We start from the raw sequence: 22,516 nt of genomic DNA, 5'->3' as shown, positions 1-22,516 counted from the left end.
GGCACACCTGGGGCAGGTGACACAGGAATGCGTCCAGGTGGCTTTGGAATGTCTCCAGCGAGGGAGACTCCCCGCGCTCCCTGCGCACCTGGCCGGAGCTCTGCCACCCTCCCGGGGCGTTCTTATCCTGCTGAGGGGACACAGGAGCTGTGCAGGACAGGGAAACCCTACAGGAGTGTATGTGCAGTGCTGTACCCACCGCTGCAGTGAACACCCGGCCCTGCAGCACGGCCCAGCTCTTACCATGGCTGAGGCGAGAGCCCTGCGGGCAGGGGCGCGGCGGGCGCGGGCCCAGCACAGGCGCCTGCGAGGAGGGAGGGATGCTGCCATAGCCTGAGGGAGACGAGGGCTAACAAGGACACAGCGGGAGCTCTAGACGGAGAGATGGAGCTGGGGACGTGGCGAGCCCGGTCTTACGGGGGTAAATGGCGTTTGGGCCGGATCCTACGGGGAAAAAGGGGATTTTGGGCCGAGCCCAAGGTCGGGCGCGGCGGCCATGACACCCTCCAGTTGGTTACCATGGCAGCGGCAGCGAAATCTCGCGAGACCTGCCGGTGCGGCCGATAGGTGGAGCACGAGATCTCGCGAGAGTTGCGCGGGGGAGGAGGTGAGGGGACGGGCAAGATGGCGTCGGAGGGCGACCTGGGCAGGAAGTGGGACCGGTGTGTGGCAGACTCCGCCGTCAAGCTGGGTAAGGGCGGTGCGGACGCGGCGGAGCGGGAGGGCCCAGGGAAGAGCGGTGGTGGTCCCCCCGGGCTCCCCGAACCTGGGAGAGCCGCCGCCGGCGTGTCCCCGCGGCGCGGGGCCCGCTGTCCCCCGCCGCCCCAGGTTCGCCTTAGGGCGGTTGCGAGCCCGCGAGGGGCTCGGGGTGTCCGGAGGATCCGCCTTCATGGCTGCCCCCGGCGTCGGGCAGAGCCGGCGGCCGCGGGCCTGGCAAGGTGACCTTGGCCTCGGGCTCGGACCCCTGGCGGGCCGGCTCCCATTGCTGCGCCCCGGCCCGGCCCCGGCTTACCGCGCTCCGGCCGGGTCTGCCCTGGGGCCGCTCCCGGTGCTGAGGGCGAGCGGTGTCCGCGGGAGTTCGGGATCCGAGGAGATCTGGGCGGAATGAATGAGCGGCGGGCAGGCACCCGCGGCTCCCGGCGTGCCCGACCTCCGGCTCTGCGGCGCCGGTGGGTTCGGCTCGGTGTGTGCGGAGCTGCTCCCCCGCTCCGGTGGGTTCGGGTCGGTGTGTGCGGAGCTGTTCCCCCGCTCCGGTGGGTTCGGGTCGGTGTGTGCGGAGCTGCTCCCCCCGCTCCGTGTGCGAGGGGCTGCGTTTATTGAAGGCAATAGGCAGCGCGACACGCTGAGGGCTTTGGCACGTGTCGCTTGTACAGCGTGTGTGACATTGAGAGGCGCCGTCCCTGTCCCAGCCCTGTAGCTCTGCCTGCTCATCAAACAGAGGAACAGTTCTGGTGTTTTTTCCCGTATTTATTTGTCCTTAAAGTGAGAGTTGTGCACGTGCCTCAGTTTTCTGCAGCAAAGCACTGCCGAGGTTTCCCTGAGCGCTGTGAGGAGTAGGGGTGGTGGTGGTGGCAGCACCACGCTCACCCTGTGACCGCCTGCACAGTGACACCAGGCACAGCCTGTGGCTTCACAAAATGTGTTTACAAAGCCAAATCTTCAAATGCAGTCCCTGACACAACGTGTCGTTCCGTGCTGGTGCAGATGTCTCTTTTAGAACCATAAATAATATCTGGGAAATGTGAATGTTTATTTCTTGAGGCTGCAGGGGCCTTGTGCTTGAAAGCTGATGAGGAGCTCGGGGGTTTTAGTTGCCTAATACTTTTCCATTAGAAAAGATGTTTAATAATTTTAAGTAAACTGAAACTTCCATTGTTTATAGCAGACCTTTGAAAAGTGTCAAGTGCTCCAGAGCAGTGTTTTTCCTTATGAAATTCTACTCAGGTTTGTCTGACAAACATATCTGGACATGTTTATGTTTCCATAGCATTGGTTGCTTTATCATAAAATATTAAGTATGCCAAATTATAAACAAGAACTTGTTCCACACTGCAGCTGTACATGTCAGGATCCTGTGCATCCTCTGCCCTGGAGGCTGAAGGAAATGGATGCAGGATTGATTTCACAGAATCCCAGAGTGGTTTGTGCTGGAAGGGACCTTACAACTCATCTTGTCCCACCCCTGCCATGGCAGGGACACCGTCCACTGTCCCAGGCTGCTCCCAGCCCCATCCAGCCTGGCCTTGGGCACTGCCAGGGATCCAGGGGCAGCCACAGCTGCTCTGGGAAATCCTCACAGGGAAGAATTTTTTCACATTATCCAACCATATCCTGCCTCTGTCATTGGGAAGCCATTCCGCCTTGTCCTGTCTCCAGACCCTTGCAAACAGTTCCTTTCCCTCTTTGCTGGCAGCTCCCTTCAGGTACTGGCAGGCTGCAATGAGGTCACCCCAAAACCTTCTTTTTTTCCAGGCTGAACAATCTCAGTTCTCTCAGCCTGTCCTCCCAGCAGAGCTGCTCCATCCCTCTGCTCATCCTGGTGCCTGCTCTGGGCTCTCTGCAGCAGCTCCAGGTCCTTCCAGGGCTGGGGTCTCCCCTGAGTGGGGCAGAGGGGCAGGGACCCCCCTTTGCTGCTGCCCACGCTGGGGGCTCACCCAGGGCATGGGGAGTTTGTGGTGGGTCGTGCCCAGCTCTCACCCACAGCTCCCCCAGCTCCTCCTTGCCTGGGCTGCTCCTGATCTCTTCATCCCTCAGCCTGGATTCATCCTGGGGGCTGTCCTGACCCTCCTGCAGGGAAATCCTCCTCATGGGATTCCCATGGGCCACTCCTGGAGCCTGCCCAGCTCCCTCTGCACAGCCCTGGCCTTCAGGTGTGTGCAGCCCTCAGCCTGGTGCCTGTCCCCTCTTGTCCCCTGCCCTCACCCTGGTGCCCATCCCCTCCTGTCCCTCCTGTCCCCTGCCCTCACCCTGGTGCCCATCCCCTCCTGTCCCTCCTGTCCCTCCTGTCCCGTGCCCTCACCCTGGTGCCCATCCCCTCCTGTCCCTCCTGTCCCTCCTGTCCCGTGCCCTCAGCCTGGTACCTGTCCCCTCTTGTCCCGTGCCCTCAGCCTGGTACCTGTCACCTCCTGTTCCCTTGCCCTCAGCCTGGTGTCTGTCCCTGCACTCCTGGCTCTGCTGCGTCCTTTCATTTGGATTTGGTGTTTTCCTCCAGCCTAAAGGGGCAGCAGAAGAACGAGAACCTGCTTTGCCTTGTGCTCTGGGCTCTGCTCTGAGCATTCCCATGTTGGCATCACGAGGATGCTGAGGAGAGATCTCAGTGAAATTGCTGTTTTCCAGCAGGCTGCCCAGAAGGGTCCCCTGTGCTGCATCTCTTTATTTCCCCCAAAGCCAGGGGGTGGGCTCACACGTGGTTCTGTTCCTGTGTCAGGGCACTTGCCTGGTGTGTGTGCTTTTACAGTGGATCAGTAGCTGCAGAATTTGTGCTGGCAGCCTCCGGCATGAATGGTGTGCTGACAACACACATTTTTCTGTGGCATCCCAGCGGGAATGATTGTTTTCTCTGCAGGGACATTAAAACTGTGAGTGGTTGGCTTGATTGGTTTTGTAATATTACTGCAAACTTATCTGGAATTTCCAATATAAATGACCAAGGGTGGAAAGAAGGAAGGAAAGAAATTAATTTTTTACTTGAGGATTTAGTTGTTACAGGGCTTGGTAAACTTGGTCAGCCTTTTCCCTTTGGTGGCCACAATTCCCTTCCCAAACACTCCTTTACATCCTTCCCAAGTGCCCCAGCCAGGGAGCAAAAACAATCATTGTGATAAGCCCAGTGTTCCCCATTGCAGACTCTGTAAATAAAGCACTGAATTTCTGGAGCTGTGCATGCACAGCATTTCCCAGTGTCTGTGAGAGCTGTGGGCAGAACTCCTGTGAGTTGGTTTGAGGGCTGGTGGGACATGGGAAACAGAGAAGGGGAGGCAGAGTGTGGGATCTCAGCACAGCAGTCCTGGGGTGCAGAGTCACCGAGACAACCCTTGGGGGGCTCGGAGGTCCTGGAACGTTGCCAGAAGTGTCTGGTGGCTGAACTTTGATCCTGCACAGGAAACAACACCTGTATGAGGATGGGAGGATCTCACGGGGATAAATGGTGAAGGGATGGGTTAATTATAGAGTGAAACACAGGTTTTAGAATCTCGGTACAGGGGGGTCTAGAGAGACAAGATGGAGGAATTAGGGTGTGTCCTGTCCTTCTTCTTCTTCTTGGCCTCCATCTTCTGTGGTGGTGGTGGCACTTTGGGATTGGTTCTTACTGAATGTGCACTTGACAATAAGGATGAAAGGTATTGGGGAAAATAGGTAAATATCTTACACGTAGTTTTGGGTATAAAGATAAGTGACCGCCCCGAGGGCTCTCAGTGTGTCCATGGCTGACGTGCTGTGCAGAACTCTGTCGGGCCGGGAGAAAATCTTGTAGATAAAAACTGATAAACACTGAAGAGCGAGAAAAAACCTGAAGACTCCTTTGGTCCTTTGGAGCGCGGGCTGTCCCAAGGCCATCCCGAGCCTTTCCAGGCCATCAAAAACAGCCGAGAACGGGACAGCAGAGCTCCCAGGCTGACTTTATTTTAAAGCAAAATGTGCTTTAAATTCCAGCTGGGGCTGTGCTGCCTGTCCTCAGCCCATCAGGATTCCCTGGCTAAGGCAGGGTTTGTCCTCAGCTCTGGTTGGAGTTGTGCAATCCTGTTTTAGTTGGAGACCAGGCTCTTGAAAAAAACTTGATCTCCTGCCACTAAAGCTTCCAAAATAAATATTTATCTTGTGTTGCATCTTTTGAAATGCTGTATTATGGTTTTGAGCTCTTGGTCACTACCTGTGTGGATCTTGTAATTTAGTATTAACTTTTTCCTGTTAGCTCCAAACAGAGGATGTTGTCAGGCGTTGTTAGGACAGGATTTCATTTCAAAGAGTTGCTGAACCTTTTGATGCCTGCTCAGAACATTGAGCCATTGTTACACGGAGCTTGTGGTCACCTCGTTTTTATTAGCATGATATTTATTTGTTTTGCTAATGATGAGGCTGTATCCAGGGGGTTTTGCTCCTCTGCCATCCCAGAGGTAGTTGGGAGCTCAGTGTTTGTGTGCAGAGCTGGTTTGAGCTTTCTTAGCTGACCTGGGGGTTTCTGACAGCCAATCCAGGTCCTGCTGGCTCTGCACCATCCTCAGGGCTTTTCACCCAGCAGTCATTTAAATAATTTAACTTTCTGTTCCTTTTTTTTAAATTCTGATTTTGATGCAGAAAACTCCTTGTTACTTTCTTACAGAAAACCTGGTTGTTTGGCAGGTGGGAACAGAGACTTGAACTGGCCTGGCTTGCTTTTCCTTCCCAGCTTGCAAACCTTCCTCAGTCCCTGTGTCCTCTCCAGCCTCCACAGCCATTTCTTCCTCTCTGTAGAGCTCTGCAGAGGAGGCTGATGAAGTAAACACTGCCATGGTCTTCCTCTACCCTGCAGGCTCCAAACCCTGTTCAAAGGGTTGGTTGGTTTGTTTAACTGATTGATAGTTCATGGCTGTTTATTTGGAAGGACAATTACTCCCAGAAGATTGACAGAGGTGTTTTTTGGTTGAAAGGCTGTAATTTTGGACAAATTATTATGATGTGCTGTTTCCAGGGGCCAGAGAGGCAATAAAGAGCAGTGTGGAGCAGAGGGAGGTTTATGTGCCCTCATGCCTTGGTTTATTTTGAAGATGTTGTTGTTTTAAATGAGTTGAAGGCTGTAATTTTCCTGATACTGGAGGTAATCCTAGGGAAGCTGTTTGCTTCTTGACTTGTGTGTGTGTGTGAAGTTGCTGTGTTGAAATTCATTTTTTTTCAGGAGAGAAATGTTTTGATGTATGTCTGTGATTGACCAGAATTCAGCCTGGAAGCTTGTAAATAACCCAGTGTAGTGATTTCATTTTCCTCTAATCCTTTGTTTTGACATCTGAAAATAAAATGCTTCTAATTTCCATTTAATAGGGATTTTTTTTAAAAGAAAAGGGCACTTTGAATTCTGCAACTGTTAACATGATTTCTTCTGCCTTTCATCATCTGGTCTGCTTGAATAGCTGTTCTGTTAATGGCAAGGATGAAATTGTATTGTTTGTGTCATTGCACAGATTGGACATTTCAGAAAGAATCATTGTATGGATTGTAATGTCAGTATTTTTAAATAATCCTTCACATGGTTATGAGTAGGATAAAGTCAGTCTATATAATGATAAAACTTGATTACACTTTCTGAAAACTGGATTAGACTTTGTCTAAATATACAAAAATCCTGAAATTCCTGTTTTGAAGTGTTTTTTTGCTTGGCAGTTGTGTCATGGCCATCCAGTCTTGGCTACCAGGCCAGAAGGTTTGTTCCAAACTCCTTTGGGGTTTTGTTTTTGGTGCTGGAAAGCATGGATTTTCTGTGAGCACACAGCTGCATTGTTGGTTGTGTGAGCTTCGTTGGAACCCCAGGTTATTTTTCCTGGTCTCACAGAAGATCCAGCTCTGCTGGTTGTGTCTTGCAGCAGAGCCAGTAGTGTAAATATGAACTGCTCATGGCTCAGGCTGTGCAGGGAGGCAGCACAGACAATAAAAAATGTTTTCCTTGGAAGAGGTGGGCAGTGCTGTTCTGAGAACAGGCTTTTAGTCCAAAATCTGACAGCAGTTTTTGGTAATGCTGTTAGCAGAGCTCTGAATGCAATGTCCATTTACAAATTAGGGGAATTATCTCCTGTTGGAAGGAAAGGACAGGAAACTCTTGAGGAGCCCAGGTGTCCCCTGAGTGCATTGTGCCCTGGCTCTGGGTGTGCCCTGCTGGGCTGTGCCCCTCCGGCTGTGCCAGCCTGCTCTGGGTGCCACTTGGAGCCACCAAGGCAACCTGAGAGCAGAGCTGTGACAATGCACCTGCAGCCTCTGCAAAGCCCAACCCTGAGCTCTGCTCCAGGGAAATGAGCCCAGAACACCCCAACTTCCTGAACCTCAGCACTGGTCAGGTGCCAGCTCTGCCTTTTGTGGAGGTGGCATGCAGTGGCGGTGCCAGGGGACAGGTGTCAAATGTTTTACACTTACTGAGGAATTTACTTGCTGCAGCAACTGTGTCTAATTATGGACAGAACAGGACAGTTTGGACTAGTGACATGAGACATGCAATGCTAACAAAACTTCAGTCTGAAGCCTATTCTTTTTTAACCATTTCTTAAAACCCCTCTAATTTTATGAATTCCAACAACAGGGACTGCAGCCAAGTGATATCCTGGAGTTTGCTCCTTGAGGACTCACGGCTCTAGGTGGGAACAAGACTTTGTTGTTTTTTATATCAGAAACAATTATCTGAGAAAATCCTTTCTCAGGGCTGCTGGCACATCCTTGGTGACAATAAATGAACAGGGGGGGGTCTGAGAAGGATCAGGCTCCTTTTCCCTTCACTCCTGCCAGTGAGACACCCCTGAAACTCCCCTTGCTCCCAGTTCTGTTCCTGAGCTGGGCCAGCAGACGTCAGTGCTGGCCAGCCTGTGCTGGGTGGGTGTGAGGCAGCAGCACTGCCAGCCCTCCCAGCTGGGCTGCAAAAACCCTGAGAGTGGAGTTTACTCCTGCTAAATCCTTCTTTTCAGCAATGTTGCTGTTTTTATTAGCAGAACATGTGACTGCAGTAAGACAAGGTAAAGTTTCCTCTCTGAGGGGCATTTTCTGTGTTATGAGAAAATTACTGATTTCTTATCCAGGAGCTTCTAAAGCAAGCACAGCCCTGATTTGTCTAAAAGCTTGGTGCATCACTGATCACAGAATCCCAGAAAGGTTTGGGGTGGGGGGCATCTAAAGCTCATCCAATCCAACCTGGCCCTGGACACTTCCAGGGATGGGGCAGTCCCAGCTTCTCTGGGAAATCTGTGCCACCTTCACAGGGAGCTGCACTGGGTGAGAGCAGCTTCCACTCCTGTCCCCTTCCCCTTGTAAAGGAGGGACAAAACATTTGTGCCCTCAGGTCTCACAGTTCATTGACCAGTCTGTGGTGTGAGGCTGGAGTTTCTGCTGTCACTGTGGTGTGAGGCTGGAGTTTCTGGTGTCACTGTGGGATGAAGTTGGAGTTTCTGGTGCAGTGTCCCTGGGCTGTGAGGTTGGAGTTTCTGGTGTCCCTGTGGGGTGAGGCTGGAGTTTCTGCTGTCACTGTGGTATGGGGTTGGAGTTTCTGGTGCAGTGTCCCTGGGCTGTGAGGTTGGAGTTTCTGGTGTCCCTGTGGTTCCTTGGGACATCACAGATGTCCCTTGGTGCCCTTGCCTGTGCCCCTGCAGCAGTGCTGGTGTTTACCCAGGGTTTGCCTTTGAGCAGCACTTGGCCTGACCCTGAGTGCTTAAGGGTGAAAGCAATCCCTGAAAGCATGTTGGGATTTTTGATTATAATGATATTTGGATATTAATATTTTGTTATTCCAATTTTTCTCTGTTACTGCAGTCAGATGCTGGCATAAAACAAAACTCTCTTTTTTTCTGCTTCTTTCTTGGGTACTTGGTTTATAATTTCACTGTGTTTTCTTCTCGTGTCCCTGCTCATTTTTCTGTCTGCTCTGCAAACAATCCACACCACAGGGGAGATGGGAATGAAAGCTTCAGAGTTGGTGTTTGAAGAAAATCTGATTCCTGCCACTAAGACCTTGCAGAGAGTCTGCTTAAAATGAATTCTCTCTGTAAATAAGTGATTTCATGGTCTTGGATTTCTAACTGGTGCTAAGTGCTGCCCTGTGAGGGCCCTGGTTATGAAGGCAGCTTCCCTCCACATTTTTACAAAGCAATTCTTTATGGATCTTGTCAGAGTGGGATTGGAGGCTGAAGCTCTCAGCTTTGTATTGGTGTGTGTGGAATGGCAAAGGAAAAGAACAGTTTTCATTTTGGGATTAAGTAATTGAAAAGCTTCCAGCTGCTATAGTAACAGCAGCACATCTGCCAGATGGCAGTGAGCAGATTTTAATCCCTCTATTTTAAGTTTCAGGCTGTTGAAGCAAAGTACATCTAGGTGTGGCTGTGTTAGTGGCTGCCTCAGCCTGCAGCTACTTGGGTAGCCTAGGGAAGAACAGTGTAGTATCACTGTTGGAGTGACTGCTGATTAAATTTATAGAAAAAGCTTTTCCCAGATGTTCTTGCAGGGCAGGAGCCCATCCTGAAGATTTGTGTTTCTCTCTGAGACACTTTTATGATGTCCTGTTGGGTATACAGCGTGTGCTCTCCTGCGTGTTAGATTGATTGGAGGCACTGGGAGGTTTTTCTTGGAAGGTGGAGGAGCCAAAAAAGGAGAAAGAAAAAGTTTTGGTGCCTGGGCTTGCTGCCTAATGCCAATTCAATGTGGCTGTGCTGCATGGGGGGAGCAGGGCTGAGGTGTCCACACAAGTGTCCTGTCCCCTGTTGACACTGCAAATGAGTTTAGGCTGCAGTGATGAATGGGGGGTGGAAGAGGCTGTTTTTCTAGTTAAACATTTTAAACTGTCAGAGAAGGTGAAAAATGGCTTGTACTCTTTCCTGTGGCCTTTTCCTCCAAAGAGTCTGTCAGGCAAGAAAGGGAGGGAAAATGTGCCTGGCGTGGATCAAGCCCTTTGCTTTGCCATGTTCGTTTGTTTTTATTGTAAGATAAACCTTTCATGTTTTATTGTTGTGGAGTTAAAGGGTGGCCTGGAGGTGCTGATCTCTAGGAGGAACAGCTGGAGCATCCCCTGCTCAGGTGGGAGGCTCTTTGAAGAGACATGTTGCCTCTTTAAGGGGAAATGGAGCATGTGAGAACTTCAACCTGTAAAACTCATCAGCAGCTCTGCCATTGTTTATCTCTGCTGTAACTTTATATAGAATTAAAGTGAAATGCATTGCTTTGCTCCCGAGGCAAGATGGTTTTGCTCCCCCTTGGTCTTGGAGACACAGGAAATGACCACATAACCACAAATACTTTCTAGTGGAATGAAGATGAGTGACAAACTTCCCACAGAAAGAGGTTCTTAGCCAGACAGGCTGAGGGATTAAATGTAGCTGAAGGCTCTGGTTTTGAGTTAAAACCAACTCCCAACTGTTCAACACAAGCAGAAAAGAGCAAATGCTGTGCATGAAGTGCCTGGTGTGAGGGCAGAGCTGTGTCCCTCATGGACAGGGTGCTGTGATCACAGGCTGTGCCTCAGGACAGGGGTGACCCAGGCTGGTGTTCCTCATGGTCAGGGTGTTGTGATCACAGGCTGTGCCTCAGGCAGGACAGGGGTGACCCAGGCTGGTGTTCCTCATGGTCAGGGTGTTGTGATCACAGGCTGTGCCTCAGGACAGGGGTGACCCAGGCTGGTGTTCCTCATGGACAGGGTGTTGTGATCACAGGCTGTGCCTCAGGCAGGACAGGGGTGACCCAGGCTGGTGTTCCTCATGGACAGGGTGCTGTGATCACAGGCTGTGCCTCAGGACAGGGGTGACCCAAGCTGGTGTTCCTCATGGACAGGGTGTTGTGATCACAGGCTGTGCCTCAGGACAGGGGTGACCCAGGCTGGTGTTCCTCATGGACAGGGTGTTGTGATCACAGGCTGTGCCTCAGGCAGGACAGGGGTGACCCAAGCTGGTGTTCCTCATGGACAGGGTGTTGTGATCACAGGCTGTGCCTCAGGCAGGACAGGGGTGACCCAAGCTGCCTGTGAGTTTAGGAAAGCTCAGGTGCTTTTTTGGCTTTGTTTTCAAGCTGTTTTCCTGCACAGAAGGCCAGAACCCATTAGCTGTCAGATCTCCTCCTTCACTTCTCTGTAGCATTTTCATTACTTAAAGCAAGGTCTTAGCTGTCCTCCCATCATTTTTTGGTACTCATTGTTGGTGTAGACTCCTCACAGCTGGAATAAAGTGCAATGATAGCGTCTGAAATTGCACAAAAATGCATTTGCATGAAGAAGAACAATCCTTTCAAATGAGCTGCTTCAGAAAAAGCTTCCTTAAGGCAGAGTAGCTTTTCCTAAGCCAGTCATGCTGGACCACATCTGTTTAGCAGTGGTGTTGATGTGGGGGAAGGCCTAGTTTGTGTTTTAGACTTAGTCTGAATTGCAGTTGACATAAATAATAAATTCTTTACCTTTTAAGTGTATCCTGTAGCTTCCCCCATGGCCAGCAGGAAGCAGCATTGATGGCATGTGAGGGGCTGTAATGTCAGAGAACATCTGAAGGAGGTGAAGAGAATACAAGATAATGATAATTTCTGGAAATAAATGGAAATAAACTGTATTAATTATAGCTGCTTCCTTAGTGCAGGGCTGCGTTAAGACAAGGCAGGAAGCAGTTCAGCACCAGGCTGGTGAGAGGAGTGTGGGTTTGACTGGTGCCATGGAAAATGTGGTGACATTAGAAACTGCCCAGGCTCTGCATGGAGATGATGCAGGATTTGTCATCCTGTAAATCATTTCTCATTGATTAGCTAAGCTGTTTGCATTGGCAGAGGGGATCTTGTAGGGACAGGAAGTGTAGGACAAGGATTGCTCCCTCATGGCAGGGCTGCTGAGCTGGGCACTTCAGACAGTCCTGGTGCTGTGTGAGCAGAGAGACCCCCCCAGGAAATCCTCATCAGAGGATCCCCTGTGGATCTCTGAACAGCCCAAAGCTGAGGTGGGAACTTCAAACAGTCCTGGTGCTGTGTGAGCAGAGAGAATCCCCCCAGGAAATCCTCATCAGCTCTGAGCAACCCAAAGCTGGGCTGGGCACTTCAGACAGTCCTGGTGCTGTGTGAGCAGAGAGACCCCCCCAGGAAATCCTCATCAGAGGATCCCCTGTGGATCTCTGAACAGCCCAAAGCTGGGCTGGGCACCTCAGACAGTCCTGGTGCTGTGAGAGCAGAGAGAATCCCCCCAGGAAATCCTCATCAGCTCTGAGCAACCCAAAGCTGGGCTGGGCACTTCAGACAGTCCTGGGGCTGTGTGAGCAGAGAGGATCCCCCGGCAGATCCTCATCAGAGGATCCCCTGTGGATCTCTGAGCAGCCCAAAGCTGACCAGCTCAGGCTGTGGGCATGGGCTGGCAGAGGATCCAGGGCACCAAGCAGGGTGGCTCCTGGAGGATGGTCATTATCTTGGTGGCACAAACGCTGTGAGTGCCAGCACAGGGAGGGCAGGAGGGCTCTGCTGTGCCCGGTGTCTGTTCCAGGGCGAGCATTGCTCCGTGCACAGCTCTGAGCCAGCTGCTCCAGGAGTCCCTCACTGTGTGAAGGGCACAAACCCCGAGGCTCTGAGCAGACACCTGAGCATCCCAGGCTTTCCCTGAGCTGTGCAGTGATCAGGGTGAAAGCCTGACCCTCAGTGCAGCGCTGGGCTCTGGGATGTCTGGGCAGTTATGTCAGGATGGCCTGGCGGGTGGTCAGAGCTCTCCCTGCATGTTTTGTAAGCCTACTCCACGTTGTAATGACCTGGTAAAGCAGTTACCTCTGGCACAACTGCAGATCTGTAGTAAAATGAAAAGGGTTTGCAAACCCTTTTCCAGCTCTCAGTAAATACAGTATACAGTCTGATATTCCTGAGGTGGAGTAAAGATTTACTGTAAAGAACTAAATCATTTTCCATGACTTTGCTTTATCTTTGTCCTCACCTGCTGCATTTCTTCTTACAGTAAATACAGAGTGCAGTGCTAACAGAGAGTGGAGGTGGGGTGCTTTGCTCAGATCATGTTTGCTTACCTCTGTCCTGATATTCAGGGGTTTATCATCAACAAAAACCGTGGGATGCTTAATTAATGTACAAGGTGGTGCATCCTAATGCACTGAGGATGTCAAGTATTCTTTGAGTAATCTGTTCTTCAACAGAAACTATCAATGTACTTTTTACAAGGAAAAAAATTGAAGAGCACAAGGAAACATTAAAAAAAAGAAACAGCATCCCATATGCCATGAGAGTACAGGATTCCTTGGCATGGTTCTGTACTCAACCCACTGAATAATGCATTCAACAGGACCATGTGCTTTTAGGAATATAAAAAAAGAATGTATTTTAATTAACAAACTCATAATATTTAATTTTTTGTATTGAAAGGAGAGAGTTGAAACCTCTAACAGGATGTGTTTGCTGCACAATAAACCTGAAGCTGTCGGTTTGTTTTTTTAATAAGGATGTGCAGGACTGATTTTTTTTCTTTCTTCAAACTTTTGTATTTCTGTGCCTTATCTAAAATTTTTCTCTTCACTGGACGTAATTAAAAGTAGAATTTGCCCACTCAGCTGCAAGTTTTCCCTATGATATTTATTGGGTCTGAGAGGAGTTTTGCAGACTTGCCTGACATCTTACACACAATCATTACCTCACCTTCCAAGGAAAGTGAGAGATTATTTTTAAATGTGCTGAGTTTTTTTAGTGGCGCTGAATAATTTTGTTTCAACCACTGCAGTTATTTCTGTGTATAATATAAGGATGTGAAAAGTCATTCATTCCTAATGTGTTTAAATATGCTCCATAATGAATGTTGGGGATGTGAAAGATAAGCAGCCTGGAGCTTTCTTTGTAAGGTATAGGGTAACACAAAGCTTCAAAGTTCTGCTGCCCTGGGGACACACATTGAAGCACTTAAAGGAGTGAGATAAACGAAATACAATGAGATATTCATCTGCACAATCTGAAGCTCAAGGACACAATAAGTTTTCATTTAAAGTGTTTCTCATTTGCTGACAATGAGCCAAATAAATTTTAATTCCACATTGGAGATGGTGACAGAAATTCAGGAACTTTCTCTAGGATGAGAGTCTGGTTTTTTCCCCAGCTATTTCTGATAATGTACTTATTACATATGTTGGGATTCTAATGTGAACTTATTCATATGTTGGGATTTCTGATAATGTACTTATTACATATGTGGGATTCTAAAGCTGCTCACAGTTGCTTAAGAAAACAAGAATTGTTTTTTTCAGATTTGTTGTGTAAGAACTCGCTGGTTGGGTGTGCTGAAATAACATGTAGCTGGATAGTCACAGTCTGATATTCCTGAGGTGGAGTAAAGACTTACTGTAAGGAACTAAATCATTTTCCATGACTTTGCTTTATCTTTCTCCTCACCTACTGCATTTCTTCTTACAGGTGCTGGATTTGGACTAGGAATTGTTTTCTCAGTCATCTTCTTCAAGAGTAAGTACCCTGCATTAATCTTGGCTGCCTGGCTTCCCTCTGTCCATCTCTTGCAGGCCCAGCTAGAAGCCTTTGAGGCACATGAAGTTAATCAGCTTGTTAGACCAATTCTGCCATTGTTTGGCCTGTCTTTCCCATTGAAATGGAGTTCCCAAAACCTCTGGATGTTGTGTAACAAGGTTGTTCCTCATGGCACCTCCCTGAGCTCCTCCTGTGCTCAGCTCAGATCCTGGAATGGCTGAGCCTGAGCCAAATCACTGGGGCTGTGCCCAGGCCTCAGTTTGTGCCAGCCTCACCTGGGCTTTAAAACAGAATCAGTTTCAGTAATACCTTGAATTCACACATTACTTTCTGTTAAATTCTAAACACGTGTTACTGTTCCTCTTCTTCTGTAGTGGGCTGGTTTGGAGGATTTTAGAACTAGAATTCATCTTCTAGTAATTTGTTTTTTCTTGGTGCTTACAGAACAACATATAACAAGCAGCTTTCCTTGACTTCACATTTTGCTCTGTGCTTGCCTCTCCCACAGGAAGGACATGGCCTATTGCATTTGGGTCAGGGATGGGGTTAGGAATGGCTTATTCCAATTGTCAACACGACTTCCAGTCTCCATATCTTCTCCATGGTAAATTTGTAAAAGTAAGTATCAGCGTGTCTGGTTTGGCACTGCCCAGTGCCAGCCCCCAGGAGAGCCTGGGTTACCCTCCCCTGTCACAGCTGGGCAGAGGAGAGAGAAAAACATTAACAAAAGGTTCATGAGTTGAGATAAGGACCGGGAGAAAACACTTCAAGGGCAAAACAAGTTCAAGTTGGAAAGTGAATTTATTACTAACAAAATTAGAGGAGGATAATGAGAAGTAAAATAAGGCCTTGAAACACCTTTTTCCCCCCATCCCCTTCCTCCTTCCCACTGACAGCAGGGGAACAGGAGGGTGGGGATCTTGCTGAGTTCATCACCTGAGGTTTTCTTCCCTTCCCCTGTGAGACCCTGGGGTCCCTCCCACAGGAGACACTTCTCCATGAACCTCTCCAGCATGGATCCATTCTCATGAGCAGCACTCCTCCCAGCACTGCTGCACTGTGAGTCCCTCCATGGGCACACAGTGCTCCCAGCACTGCTGCAGCCTGGGTCACTGCCATGGGTGCAGCCCTGCAAGGACAGGCAGCTCCAGCCTGGCAGCAGGGCCCTCTCCCCATGGGGACTTCACTGGAGCACAGCCCCCTCCAGCATCCACCCAGTGCAGTGTGGGCACCTCTGCCAGGGGCTGGGGGGGGATTTGTACATCCTCCTGGGATCCCCATGGGCTGTGGGGGGATCTGTGCATCTCCTGGGGAGCCCCAGGGGCTGGGGGGGGATCTGTGCATCTCCTGGGGATCCCCAGGGGCTGGGGGGGGATCTGTGCATCTCCTGGGGAGCCCCAGGGGCTGTGCATGGATCCCTGCATCTCCTGGGGTTTCCCTTGGGCTCTGGGTGGATCTCTGCATCCTCTGTGGATCTCACAGGCTGTGGATGGATCTGTGCATCCCTCAGGGATCCCCACAGGCTGGGGGATGGATCTGTGCATCCCTTGTGGATCCCATGGGCTGGGGGAGGATCTCTGCATCCCCCATGGATCCCCATGGGCTGTGGGTGGATCTCTGCATCCCCCCTGGATCCCAGGGGCTGCAGGGGCACAGCTGCTCCAGCCTGGCCTCACCACAGCTGCAGAGGAATCTTGGCTCTGGCCCCTGGAGCACCTCCTCCCCCTCTTTCTCCACTGACCGTGGTGTCTCCATGTTGTTTCCCTCACATGTTCTCACCTCCTCCTCTCCTCTGGCTAGAAGAAAAGCTGTGCACCTTTGTTGTGTTCTTCTCAGGTCTGTTATCACAGAGGCATTCCCATCATCTCTAACTGGCCCAGCCCTGGCCAGCAGCCTGTCCCTCCATCCTCAGAGCCACCAGGGTCTGGCTCTGCTGGACACGGTGGAAGCTTCAGCAGCTCCTCACAGCCCCCACCTCTGTGCCCCCTCCCTGCTACCAAAACCAGGCTGTGCAAAACCACCACACAATGCTGCTGCCACTGCTTGGTAACTGCTTTACTACAGGTCAGATTATCCATTTACATGGATATTCCTCTGCCTTTCCCAGAGCAGTGCTGGTAGGAAGAAACTTGTGTTGCCAGAGCTGGAATGTTCCCCTGGTCTTTAACATCTGCTGTGTTCAACGGTGCATTTACTACACTGAATACATGGAATTAGTTTAACAGATCCTGCAGGTAGCTTTTCCCACAACCTGAAAACACAATAAACATGTCAGAAAAGCAGAAAAACTAAACTGGTATTAAGGTTCTTCAGACTTTAAAAGAGATGAGCTGGGAAGAAACTGAGAGTCACATCAGGCATGTCAGGTAGATCTGCCTGTAGAAGCAGATCTTTGATCTTCTGTTGGGTTTTGGGTTTGTTTTTTTTCAATATGAAGACACTGATCACTTGTAAGTGGCTTGTTTGTCTGCACAGTAATGTAGTAGTTGTACCCTGTAAGCAGTTTTGAAGAGAATCATTTCAATAAGTTCAGTATTAACTCAATAGTTGCACAGTTTTGAAGAGGATAATTTCAATGAGTTCAGTATTAACTCAATAGTTGTACAGTTTTGAAGAGAATCATTTCAATGAGTTCAGTATTAACTCAGTAGTTGTACAGTTTTGAAGAGAATCATTTCAGTGAATTCAGTATTAACACCGAAGTAAAATGTTTTAAAATATTTGACCATGCTGAAGTAAAATTTTTAAGAATGGATTAATTTGGAACCATTTGTGCAGTGACAAACTGGCTGCAGTGCACCAGTCCACAAACTGACTCCATTAGTGTTTTGTTAATTTCTTCATGTGTCAGAGCTGGGGCTGTTCTCATGGTAATTTATCCCTGTGGCCCCTGGAAACAAAAGGAATGTGTGAGTCTGTGGTTTGGATCCACAGTGCCATGGCCTGGTTAAATGCTTTCAGTGCCTCTGGTGCAGGGGCATCACCAGCACATATTTACAGTTACTTTAAGGAACTTTAAGATACTTCAGAAAGTACCAAGGTAAAATATTCTGCCAGGAGCTTCTCATGCAGGGCCCAGAGTGCAGAAACCCCTCCTGTGTGACTCCTCTGCCTGCTCAGGAGGCCTCCAGGCATTTCCAGGCTTCTCCTGGTGCTTGTAGAGCTCAAGTTGAGCCCAGTCCTCCTTGATTTACTTTTCTTGTAGATGAGCTTTTTTACTTCTTTTACAGTCCTCCTTTTTTACTTTTTTGCAGATGAGCTTTGGCCAGCCTCCTGCAGCCCCACCAGAAATACCTGCTTGCAAATGTTCTCTCCAGCTGCCTGTTAAAGGGAAACAGTAGCAAGATTCTCCAACAATTAAAATCTTTGGAGAGCAGTGTAGAGAAACTGCCTTGGATGCAGCTGATCAGCATTGCCAGCTACTGCCCAAATAAAAAATCTGTAGTTCTTCTGGCTGCATGTGTTAACATTAAAATGTGTTAGTAATCCACACCATCCTGAGGGTGTTCCTCCAGTTTATGCCTCCAGAAAAAAGCTGGAGTGACAAGTCTGCGGCTTCATGTGAGTGCTGAATGCACTGCTCACATGTTCTGAGAGCATCATTCAGGGATGCTTGTTCCTAGGGAGCTTGGGCAGCCCAAAACAGTGTCTGGTCACCCCAGGAAGGGATTTTCTCTGGATTAAGGATTAATCTGGAGCAGGGAGGTCCTTGGAAGCATGAGCTAACTGCAAGGATGTGCATGGCACAGGACAAATAGTTTCCAGTGCACTGTCTCCATGGCTTTCTCTGGCACAAAGAGGCTGAGAGGGAAAACACAGATGAAGCCATCTAATGGTTAATGTCATTAATTCCCTCCCAAATGTCATGTCATGGGTAATGGCTCCAGGGTTATTGCAACACAGTTATTTCGTTTCTCTTGGTTAGGAACATGGAAGATATTGTTGCATTATCGCTCATCTGGTTTTTTCCCTAGACAAATTTGCTATAACTAAACTTTGTAGGATTTCCTTTACAAAACTGAGTTCTGTTCAAATGCTAACTTGAACAGAATGATAGAATCTGCAAGAAACTTGCCTTTATTAGAGGGAAATGTAACATGGATTAACTTGGCCAAAATGATTTCTAGTTTTCTGAGCCTGTCAAGTTCACAGGATCACAGGAGAACTCGAGTTGGAAAGGACTTCAGGGAGGTCATGGTTAGCTGTGAGGTCAGAGCAGGTAACTCAGCTGGGATTGTTGATTCTTCAGGATCAAGTTCTTAATTCTGAGTCCTGAGTCAGAATGAGAGAGGACAGAGCACATTCTGAATAATGTCACAGTGACTTTGCAGCTGTTGTAACTTGGGTCATCACACTGCCCATCCTTTGGGTTAGAAATTCCACCATGAAACCCCAGCCCCAGTGCAGGAGCCATTCATCTAGACCAAAAGAATACTTAAAAGTGCAGCAGAGTTCTAATTTGTGGTCAGAATATTCTGAGGCTTTTTAAGTAATTTGATCAAGTGGTTTTCACTGTGACTTCAGCAGAATTTAAAATCAACGTGTCACAATTATTTCAAGGCTTAAAATGCTATGGCTGTGAATTACAGAGCCTAGACTTCCTTGCAAAATGGAGAATATCCTGTTTTCAGGTTATTTAGCCTGTATTATCACCCAAACCTCACAGTCCTGTGCTTTGATAGGTATGTGGATTTATATTGATGTGCAAGAACACAAAAGGCAACTGCAGCCTTTCCTGTTGCTCTTTGTGGCTTTGTTTTCAGTCTGATTTCTCTTCAGCCTGTGAAGAGTTAACCTGACCAATAATGTGGAGTTTTTTGAAGTATCCAATTTATCAGAATGGAGGGTTATGCATGAAAACAGCTGCTTAATTCCTCCATGCACAACCTCTTGCTTTAGCAAAGGGTGAAACTCTCCCTTACCCTCTGGAAATGTTACAGAGCTCCCTGACTTGCTTTACATCCTGCAGCACCTTCCATGTAAGGAACCCAAATGGCTTTTTAATAATCTAAGCCTTCTTGCTTTACAGGAACAGTGACTAATGGCTAAGACTATCCCAGTGGGAAGGAAGGAGAAATCAATGATTATTCCTCAGGAATACTGAAGTGCCCCTGGAATAAGCCAACATTCTTCAGTAACGATCACCAGTAACTCTTTATACTCCAACAAACTGTTTCTGTCTATGAAACAAAGATAACAAAGATCTGTTGCTTGTTTTGTATCGTGTCTGAAAAGTGCAAGGAAGAGCTCTTCTGGGAAATAAATAAAAGAAAAATGGCCTTCTCTGGTGTGTTGAGTTTGTATGTGAGTGAGAGAGAGGGAGAATGGAAGGAGAGAACTTCATTTGGAGTGGCCAGCAGCTGGGACCACCTGGGCCACTGGGAGAGCTCCTCAGCAAAGCCAGCCTGGTCTGCTCCTCCCAGTCCTGAGAGCAACCCCCATCCACATCCAGTTCAAAGAAGCATTCCCACCTCATAAATCACCACTAGACCCCTGCTGCTTGTGTCGCTGTTTGGAGAGGAATATAAATACTCCTATGTCCTGTTTGTACAGTTGCCCTTTAAAATTGGGACTCTGTCCTCTCAGAAGAGGCAGAATCCAAACTGTGACGGATGCAGCAAGGCCCTGCTGTCTCTTGTAGCTTTGGGTCATGGAGTGACCCCTGTTTGAAACTCCCCAGGACAGGGGGTGAGTTAAACACATCCTCGTGCCATCTGGCTCTCAGCTTACCCTTCAGGCTGATTGTTTTTGCACCCCTCTTCTGGGGGACAGCAGAGAGGTTTCGGTGTCTGGCAATGGGTCACAAGTACTCTAAGCTCTTCATTGCCTTGGCAGGACAGTGCTCCAAGCACTCCCTTCTTTACATCCCCCCCAGTCCTTGTTGGCACATTTCTGCTGCTCTTCCCCTGCCTCAAAGCTTGCCTGCACTGCTGTGCTCAGCACCATTTCCTAGCTCTGGAGATCCTCTCAAGGATCTCTTTTCTTCGTCCCACACCGTGTGCTGTCCATGCAGCACAAGGAGTGAGTGTGTGCCTCCAGAGGGAAGGGCAGTGCTCTAGGTTGGTGCAGAACCTCCCCGCACTGAGCCTGTTGTGCTGCGTGCTGAGAGATGGGAAAGTGACAGAGCAGCTCCTCCTGTTTTGCACAGCAAATGGGAGAAAGGAAAACAAGTGGTGTGATAGTTGTTTTTCAAACCGTGCCAGGAAAGGAAGGGGATGGACTGAGGGGAAAGCTGGAGTTCAGAGGGCTTGAGAAGCTCCTGATGTCCCAGGCCTGAGGTGTGGGTGCTGCTGCAGCCCGGCATCCCCAGCTCTCCCGGGCACTGCTCTGGGTCCTGCGCTCTGAGGAACGTGTTGAGCTGTGCCCAGAGTCAACAGAGCTGAGGAGCTCGCCTGGAGCAAAGCACTTGTGAAATCAAAGAGCTCCAGTGCCAGAGCAGCATTAAGATTGTCAGAGCATGATACCATCCAGGACCATTGCTCCAGCATGTCCTTGTTTTTCCACCTCCTCCCTTGCCGGACTGCATTCATCAGTCAGGTCAAAACAGCTTATTGAAAACAGGATATCTTGCTTTCTTCCCAATTTTGAATCATTTTATCCAGCCCCAATTTTTAATTTGAGCTATGTACTTTGGAGCCATAGCTCCTCTGTGGTTTGGAAAGGGGTTTTATTGAGTTCTCTGTGTGTGTGCTGCAGCCTGGGAAGCCATTGGGATCTGCTGGAGAGAGGAGCAGCAGCCTGGGCAAGACCCAGGAGAACCAAAGGCGGTGGCAACACCTCACACAGTGACTGTCTGTGCAGAGAGAGCCTCAGCTCCTGCTCTGTCCTTCAGGCTGATGATGAGTTCAGTTTTTATTTGGTGTCCTGGTAACGAGTCATCCTGCCCTTACATGCTCTGCTCCAGCCCAAATGTGACTTCCCAGAGTTAATTTTTACTGTGGGCTGCTCTGGCCTGTGAGCAGGTGGTTCTTCTGGCCCTGGAACTCAGAGATACCCATGGCAGATATCAATTCCCAGTGTGCCCTTTACTGCTAGAGTGAGAACAGTCAGAACAAAGGTGATCAAGTCAACATGGGTGAGTGTGGAAAAAATGCACACTTCTAAAAGTGGAATTTAAATTTGTCATTGCTCTTTAAATAGGATAAAAGCGTAACTTTTTGGTTTTCTTCACAGCTGCCTTGCTTCTTGTTGTCTGTGTTGATGTATATATATATATATATATGTATATGCACATATAACTGTCACGTGAAGAGTCTGTATTTATTTTGCTTTATTTAATTAAAGATGTATTATCACAAACCTATTTTTGAACCTGTCCATGTAAGCTGTGCAAAATTCATATTTTTCATATTCCTTTTTCCTTCTGTGGGAAGGAGCCTGTACCCTTCCCAGCTGAGGCTGGAATAGGAACGGTTTCCTGCCTCTTAATTTCTAATTGCATAAATGGAAGGGGGAAAAGTGGAAATTCTAAGTACCAAAAGGCATGTTAAATTTAGTATAATACACTCATCTGGAAACTATCACATTTTTCCTTCTTTCTTAAGCCTGCTGAAATCATTGCTTCATCTGTGGCGTGATTTGGATCGGGACCAAAAAGTGCAAACAAGATAGGGCTGAAAAAGGCAGGTGTCCCTACCCAGACTTAATGAGACCTTTTAGGAAAGAAGTTGTATCCCAATTGTAATTGGAGTATGCAGTGAGTAAGGAAACCATATCACTACCCAGGAGAAGGGGAGAAAAAAAAAAGCAGCTGTTTGCTGACTAGAACTGGTTTTGAACGTTTAACAACTCCCCAAGTGCTCGACTGACCACAAATCTGCCTCTTTAACAGCTTGATTAGATGTCTGCTGAGGCTTTGAGATGAATAAACAAGTCACGGAAAAGCAGAGACAGCGGGGAAAAAAATATCAAGCTGCTTTTGCATTGTTTATGCGAGTTGTTCGTGTTTGATCAAGATACCGTCATTGCTTTGTGTTCCAGTCCTGCCTGGAGCCGTGGCCAAGAGCAGGACCTGGCTGGATGTGGTGCTGTACACACAAATAAAAACCAGCCTCTGCCCTGGAGAATTTACAAACCAAACAGATGGGCTGCAGGGAGGTGGGAGGGTTTGGAATTCCCATTCTGGAGATGGGAGAAGCTGTAGGCAAGGTCAGGGAGAAGTGGTGCAGGGAATGGGGTGTGCAGCCAGGCCCTGCCTGCAGTCCAGCAGCCCAGCCTTGCCCATCCTTCCCAACTGGTTTTCCACGTGGTGGTGGAGTCTCAGGGGAAGGCTGCCCTTCACAGACTGGGAGACTCCAAAAGTGTTTGTGCCACCCTGTGCTATTTTCAAATTGCCCCAAATTCTTACTGGCAAACCCCTGAGAAAGTTGGGAAT

The 22,516-nt window shown here is 48.8% G+C and overlaps 1 protein-coding gene across 1 annotated transcript; it reads left to right on the top strand.

Annotated features, from left to right (window-relative positions):
• The first annotated feature begins 600 nt into the window (after positions 1-600).
• On the top strand, positions 601-21,441 carry MICOS10 (mitochondrial contact site and cristae organizing system subunit 10). The gene is made up of 4 exons (XM_054294487.1): positions 601-691; positions 14,074-14,121; positions 14,651-14,760; positions 19,172-21,441. The coding sequence occupies exons 1-4, from the start codon at positions 625-627 to the stop codon at positions 19,178-19,180; spliced, it is 234 nt and encodes a 77-aa protein (XP_054150462.1). The 5' UTR covers positions 601-624; the 3' UTR covers positions 19,181-21,441.
• Positions 21,442-22,516: the final 1,075 nt, after the last annotated feature.

Source organism: Melozone crissalis, unplaced genomic scaffold (assembly GCF_028551555.1).
Source record: "Melozone crissalis strain CALT ecotype California unplaced genomic scaffold, PUWL_Pcris_2 ptg000251l_1, whole genome shotgun sequence".
NCBI classification, from domain to species: domain Eukaryota; kingdom Metazoa; phylum Chordata; class Aves; order Passeriformes; family Passerellidae; genus Melozone; species Melozone crissalis.
This window is presented reverse-complemented; position numbering and strand designations above follow the sequence as displayed.

Bases quoted from the DNA above. Each gene is read 5' to 3' on its own strand.
- MICOS10 (XM_054294487.1), top strand. From the start codon at position 625: ATGGCGTCGGAGGGCGACCTGGGCAGGAAGTGGGACCGGTGTGTGGCA. The intron at 692-14,073 runs GTAAGGGCGGTG...TTCTTCTTACAG, and splicing joins AGACTCCGCCGTCAAGCTGG to GTGCTGGATTTGGACTAGGA. The intron at 14,122-14,650 runs GTAAGTACCCTG...CCTCTCCCACAG, and splicing joins CTCAGTCATCTTCTTCAAGA to GAAGGACATGGCCTATTGCA.